Source organism: Humulus lupulus, chromosome 8 (genome assembly GCF_963169125.1).
Source record: "Humulus lupulus chromosome 8, drHumLupu1.1, whole genome shotgun sequence".
In the NCBI taxonomy this organism is placed as follows: Eukaryota; Viridiplantae; Streptophyta; class Magnoliopsida; order Rosales; family Cannabaceae; genus Humulus; species Humulus lupulus.
The window spans coordinates 55581763-55588937 of record NC_084800.1 but is presented as its reverse complement, the minus strand read 5'-3'; the positions used below and the strand labels follow the sequence as shown (position 1 = coordinate 55588937).

Sequence of the window (7175 nt, the reverse complement as noted above, 5' to 3'; positions counted from 1 at the left end):
GCCCAATCTAAGTTTCCACAACAACCTTTTCACTGCATAATGCGATTTTGGAAGCTTATTTGGGGCTGGAAATGCATCATGTAACAACCCCAGCATTCCATCAAACATTTTGTTGGGAATTTTGCCCAACACTTTGAAATGCATTAACTTCACTAAGAAATTCAATGATGTGTAATTTTGACACCCGGAATAATGGAGCCTCGATCTCAGCAAACAAATCGTTATAATGTTGCCCACCCCTGTAGTTTGTTGTAGGTATCTCTTGATCGCGCTCATTCTCTTCATATTCATCATTGTCATTTTGCATAAGATCATTGAGAACATCCATCATTTCATCTTCATCATTTTGATCTATCACTTTCCTCATTGGTATTATTTCATCCTCTCCATGCCAATGTCAATTGGTATATTTCCGTAGAAAACCATTTACAAAGAGATGATTTTCTAATACATCAATCGTCTGAAATTCAACGTTGACACACCTCCTACACGGACATTTCACCAATCCCCTTGAGTCAACGCACTGCCAAGCTCTCTAGAGAAAATCCATCACACCAGCCTCATACTCATCGGATAATCGATCTGTCAAATTAATCCAGCTCTTGTCGATCGACATTGTATGAATGTAGCACTGCACGGAACACTAATCATCAAACTTACAATCAATTTGTGTATGTGTCCTAATTCAGAGAGAGGCAAATGTAAGAGTCTTCAATGACTCACACTCTCTGAACGGGTCTAAGGCTTCTTGTGATGAACACTAAAAAAATATAATATTATCACTAGGTGATAATAATACTATCATATCTTTGGTAATAATTTCTTATTACCAAAGAAAAAAGAAAATAAAATTAAATATGTTTTTTTTAATGTCTTATGCTCTTTGAAGTTAATTATGTTGTTTTATGATATCTAACTATAATATATTTCAGTGTAAATATTATTAAAATTATTTAAATTTGACTTATTTTTTCTAACTTCAAATATTAATTTTAATTTTAATAATGATTAACATTGTGTTTAAAATTGGTTTCCTAATAATATAATTGTTAATTTTATTTTTACATATTAATTCAGTATTTATTAAATAACATATTTTACTTATGCTTTATTGAATAGTTTTATAAATTTACACAAATTTTTAAGATTTGTTTAAATCGTTATAATTACTTTAAGATTTATTACTTATTTAAATAAAATTTCAAGATTAATGTTTATTTTTATTAAAATTTGGTTGCATAATATTATTGTTAATTTTATTTAATCATAATTAAAAATATATTATACAACTTATCAATTCACTATTTCTTAAATTAGAAATTTTATTGAGTACTTTGAATTCTATAAAAAATTGGGCAGCATAACGACTGTATTTTCATATATCCCAAAATTTAAAAACCTGCAAATAACACATAAAAAAATATCCAGTCGCAGAACATACACAAAGCAATACAAATACATTGTAAATGACTATATAATTTATAATTATTACTCTAAATTTTATTAATTATTCAATTCTCTATTTAAAATATCATAATTCTACTAAAAATTAACAACAAAAACAAAGCATCAATATTCATCAACACTAAGAATAAAAAAATTAATAACAACAACAAAATTCAAATTAAATAAACAAAACTCACTCTAATAATCAAAATTTATTAACCAAATCTAATAATCTAACACTAAAATTATTTAACCCAATCTAAAAAACAAACACTCAAATATTATATTTTCATACAAACATATTTTTATAACTAAAAGTCAAATTATATACCTAAAAAATAAACTATTAAATTAATAAATTTTCATACTAATAAATTAATTATTTATCCATATGATTACACTAACTAAATCCTAAAACTATATATGTATTTTACTAAAATACTACACAACATTATTTCCTCTAAATTGGATATTGTTATACCCAGATTTCGAGCCATAGCAAATATGACCTCGAAAGCTGAGTTTGCATTAAATGGTCTCGTAAGGGTTAGGGTATGCTCTACGATTGTAAATCGGAGCCTGCAAAGTATGATACAGACCTCGAATATGGTGACCTCGAAATGATCTCGATCTCGAAAGATAGCTCTGAGAGCCCCTCATCTTCAGGAACAACCTCGGAGCAGGGATCTCGAGCTCGATATGCTATCTCGAAAGCAATGTTAGCTCGGGAGATGTCAGTGGCTCGCACAATGACGTGAAACCTTAGATGCTGAAGCCTTGGAGATACGCTATGATCACTTTGAATATCTACAGGTATTGTAGATACGGGATGTAATCCTCATTTATTGATGTAAATCCCCAAGAATTGTGGGATATTATTTAGTCAGTTATGCGTTTCCTGATCTTTGGGGAACGTTTCCTTATATATCTGATTATTGGCATTTAAAGCCATTTATTTTTATTCACAAAAGAGTAACTACCCAAAATATGTGGGATAGTATTCTGCATCCTTCTCTATAAATAGAGAAGTCATGCACCATTGTAAATGACCGAATTTCTGATTCTTGAGAGAAAACTCTGGAAAATTCATGCTAGAGAATTGTTCAGAGATAATCCTGAGATTAATAACAGAGACTCGTGGACTAGGCAGATTTAACTGCTGAACCACGTAAAAACCGTGTGTCTGATTCGTTTGTTTGTTTTAGCTATTGTCTTTAATTGTTTACGTGCTCTCTTCTTTTATCTGTTGACGAAAAACGGCGTCAACAGATATCACTAAACTTTTAACTAATTTTCATTACTAATTATTATTCTTACCTATTTAAAATACATAATCAGAAATTATATATATAATATGAAAAATAACAATATATTAACAATATTAAACAAATTATACATAAAACCCCAAATATATTTATGCAAAAAATATAAAAAAAAAAACCAAAAAATTACAAAGAAAATGCGAAATACCTGTAAAACCGCTTGTAAACAATGCAAAACCTGAAAATAAACAAACAAAAATCTCATTAAAGAAGACCAAAACAGAAGAAAAAAAATTGATAAATTTATACAAAAAAAAAACTGAAATATATATAAATGTATACCTTAATAGACCTTATAGCTACCTAAATCTTCTTTGGAAGGGAAGATTTGACCAAAACCAAAGCTTTTGGGGGCCGAAACACCGAAAAAATGAAAAAGGGGGCGGAGAAAACGGAGGGTTTTTTTTTCCGTTTCAGAGAGAATGAGCTCTCTGTTTGGGGAAGATGAAGATTAAAAAGACCCTATATCGAGAACATGTTCTCGGTATAGGGTCCTCGGTACAGAAACTAAAATGAAAAAACCGCGTAAATATGGCGCGGTTCTAAATTATCTTTACCGAGAACGTGTTCTCGGTATAGTGTTATCGGTATATCTTTTTTTTTTGTAGTGTTAAGACATTTCATTTATTTATTTTATATATATTTAAATTATTTACAATTTTCTATTTTCCTAATTGTATTAATACTATAAATAAATGAATTATTTTAAAATAATTAGTAGGACGTAGAAGAGACAGTAATTAGGAACGGCAGATTTTTTTCCAAATGAAAATTGGGGACAGGAAATTGTGGTTTGGAACAGAAACTTGACTATTTTTTAAAGAGATAAGTACTAATCCCCCCACGAATGGAAATATTTGTGGAGCTGGATATTTATTTTAATTCCAAATTGTTAAGGTAATTCTTATCATGTCTTAATTAATTCCACGCATCAAAATAGTTATTTATTAATAGGTAGGTAATCATTTAGTACTCTGTGTTTTTGCAAAATATTATTTTGATACCTTTTGTTTTCAATAATACCTTGTATTATAAAATCGTACATATTTAGTACTCTAAACTCAAATTTAATTAATAAAATTTTACCAATTTAATTGTTGTCAATTATGTAAGTTCTAAATTTAAATTTAATTACTTAATTACATATAACTGATGGCAGTTTGATCATATTGATAAAAAAATCTAGTGTATTAAATATGTATAATTTAAAATACAAGTATCATATGAGTATTATTGAAAACAAAAAGTAACAAAATGATAATTTCAACAAAAAAATATAGAATACCAAAAGAGTAAATTCCTTTTATTAATAAATTCTTTCAACCCGGTTTCTCTCGCTTCCTCCACGCAACACACTCGATCATATATAAGTATCATATTCTATTTTCTGGTTTGTTGTTGTGTTCATTATATAATTATAACAAACATATATAAACAAAGGTGTTAGTTAATTATACTTAATCTTTTAATGTTCTTATATATTTTCTCAAATTCTCAACAATTAAATATATATATCAAGAAGAAGAAAAAAAAAGATTATCCATTTAATTTTTATTGAGACATTATAATTTATAATGATCTCTGTACATAATCCTACTAAAAGAATAACAAAATAATAATAATAATAATTTGATTTAGAGGTTATCGAAAACAGGATAAACAGGGGACATATCAGGATTAAATAGCCCAAAATTCTGCTCTACCCCTTCAGTCTTAAGATTCTCATTAAACATGGCGAAAACAAAGCCTTCCATGTACTTATTAGGCCGTCTTGGGGTCCCAACTCCTGACGTGATATGTTTGATGAAGTTCGTGTTGTAGGTGGACGCCAGATCATTCGTCGTATACTGACCGTTCCCGGCCGATGGCCAACCGCTCTCGGATACTACGAGGTCGACATCGGACACGCCTTCTACCTCCATGGCGGCGACGAAAGAGTCGACCATGGCGTCGAACAGGTTGCGGTAACCATAGGGACCGTCCTGAACCACCACGTCTGTCGCAGTGAACTGCGCGTAGTCCAGCCTAACGTTCAATGGGTCCGACGCGTAAGCGAAGTATGGGTACACATTGATCATCAGCGGCGATCCTTGTTGCGATAAGAAACTGATGAAGATGATGATATAATAACTTAGTTTATATATGTATAAATATAATTATTATTAATACCTGGAATATGAATATGTGATTGTAATTACTATTAAGTTATTTACGCGTAGGCATGTACAAGTCTGGAACAAATTGATTTTTCGACCATATGCGCCACAATATTATTTACGTACGTAATGTATATATGAATATCGATATGCTCACCTCAGAACACCTTTTATATCCGCGGCCGCCTGGGGCGAGAATTGGCCGAGCGACGGAGGATAAGAGGTCGACAACGCGGAGCCGGGGATGGTGGTGGAGATTTTTATTCCGTGAAGGTTCTTACTATTGAGAATATCTTGTAAGGACTCCATGACGGGCAAAACGTACCGACCAAGGTCGCCAGGGATAACCTCGTTTGCAACGACAAGATATGGGAATTGGATGTCGTTTAGGTAGGGCTCGACGTTTTGGGCGAACCATTGATCCAGGGCTGGGCGGCTGGAAGCGAAGATAGGGAGATCCTGGTTCCGGAGATCGAGAGTGACCTCGATTTGGCTGCCTCTAAGGGCTTCGAGTGCGGCCGGAACGGGATCGAAGAGCCTGAGTTTCGTTACGCCGTTTTGTTTGTAAAGGTTGATAACATCCGCCGCCGGAGGCAGGTTGTTGCCTTGCATACCATAGTTTACGCCGATATCAATGTCTTTCGCCTCGCCGAACTGGTTGAAGATGATGACTATGATGGAGAGAAGTAGTGCTGTCTTGGCTAGAAGTAGCTGCGATAGTAGTACTACTGTCGCCATGGCTTTGACTATGGTTATTGAGAAAGAGTAGTGAATATGAGTAGGGTTTTGGAATGAGTGGGTAATGGGCTTGTTTTATGGTGTATTTATAGCATAATGTTCATGTGAAATTTTGGGTATATGGTATGCATTCAAATTGCACAGGATATTTTTATAGAATGTTGTTATTTAGGATATTAAGGTGCTAAACACCACATAAGGTTACATCCTATAGTTGGTTATATTGAATTACACGATATATTATATTCTTGTGGTGTTGGGCACAATATACCCCTTAACATTTCTCTATTTTAAATACTATAATGTTTTATTAATCTCTCTCTATTAAAAGTGTGATAGGACTACCACTTAAAATATATATATTTAAAATTAAATACACATCATATTCTATAAAAAAAAAACCATACAATTTAAGAACGTGTCTTTTTTAAAAGTGAAAAGAGCTAGATATGCCAAAAAAGAATGCGTCACGAGTGGAGGTGGCATATCGCTGTTGGTGTAATTTAATATCGGGTCCTATTTATTTGAATTTAATAAGTGTCACCTCATGTGGTACCACCTCATGTGGTGTTGGGCAGGTGCTAAATAACAACACTCTAATATGGTAACAAGATGATTTTAAGAAATAAGAATATTACATATTGCCTTATTCTTTAAAGATATTTTCTTCATTTTTGTAGTACATACCTATTATTTGGATTTGGTGGGTTTCCGGAATTATTCAAAGTATGTAGCTTTTTATACGTTGTACAAGATAACTATTGATTTGATAATGATACGTGGAAAGTGAACAAAAATGGTAATTATATGGTAAAATATGAGTAATGATGTATAAATATTACACATATTTTTATGTGTCAAGTTATTTCAAACTAATCATATATATTTATTAATTAATAGATACAAGTAATGTGCTTTATTTATAGAATTTATTATTAATTTATATTAAATTTGTTTTATTATCATATAATTTTAAATAAATAAATATTATTATATATAAAAGAATGATATAAACATATTAAATAAAATATTAAAACAAAACATTATTTATAATTTTTTATAATATATATATATATAGTATAATAACTTTTTTAAACATAAATTATAATTTTTCTAATAAAAATTAAGATCATGTATTATGTATTATTATAATGATATTTTATAAAAATAAAATTTATATTAATATAAGTATTAAATATTTATTCTTGTATTAAATATTATTATAATAATATTTTATAATATTTGAATTCATGTTAATATAATTAGTAAAAAAATTAGGATTATATATTATTATCATAATAATATTTTATAATATTTAAATTTATATTAACATAATTTTTAAATATCTAGTCTCGTATTATATATTATTATAATAATGATATTATATAACGTTTGAATTTGAATTTATATTAATATAATTATTATATATGTAGTCTTATATTAAATAGATATAATAATGATATTTTATAATATTTGAATGTATATTGGTAATATTAAGAAATATTTATTTCTA

The 7175-nt window shown here is 29.8% G+C and overlaps 1 protein-coding gene across 1 annotated transcript; it reads right to left on the bottom strand.

Annotated features, from left to right (window-relative positions):
- Window positions 1-4402: 4402 nt before the first annotated feature.
- LOC133795425 (probable glucan endo-1,3-beta-glucosidase BG4) lies at window positions 4403-5662 on the bottom strand. The gene is made up of 2 exons (XM_062232878.1): window positions 5082-5662; window positions 4403-4874 (listed from the first exon to the last, which is right to left on the bottom strand). Exons 1-2 carry the CDS (start codon window positions 5660-5662, stop codon window positions 4403-4405), a joined length of 1053 nt encoding a protein of 350 aa, XP_062088862.1.
- Between the last annotated feature and the right edge of the window lie 1513 nt (window positions 5663-7175).

Coding starts and splice junctions, on each gene's coding strand:
- LOC133795425 (XM_062232878.1), bottom strand. CDS start 5,662: ATGGCGACAGTAGTACTACTATCGCAGCTACTTCTAGCCAAGACAGCA. Junction 4,875..5,081: donor GATATAAAAGGTGTTCTGAG/GTGAGCATATCG, acceptor CATCTTCATCAG/TTTCTTATCGCAACAAGGAT.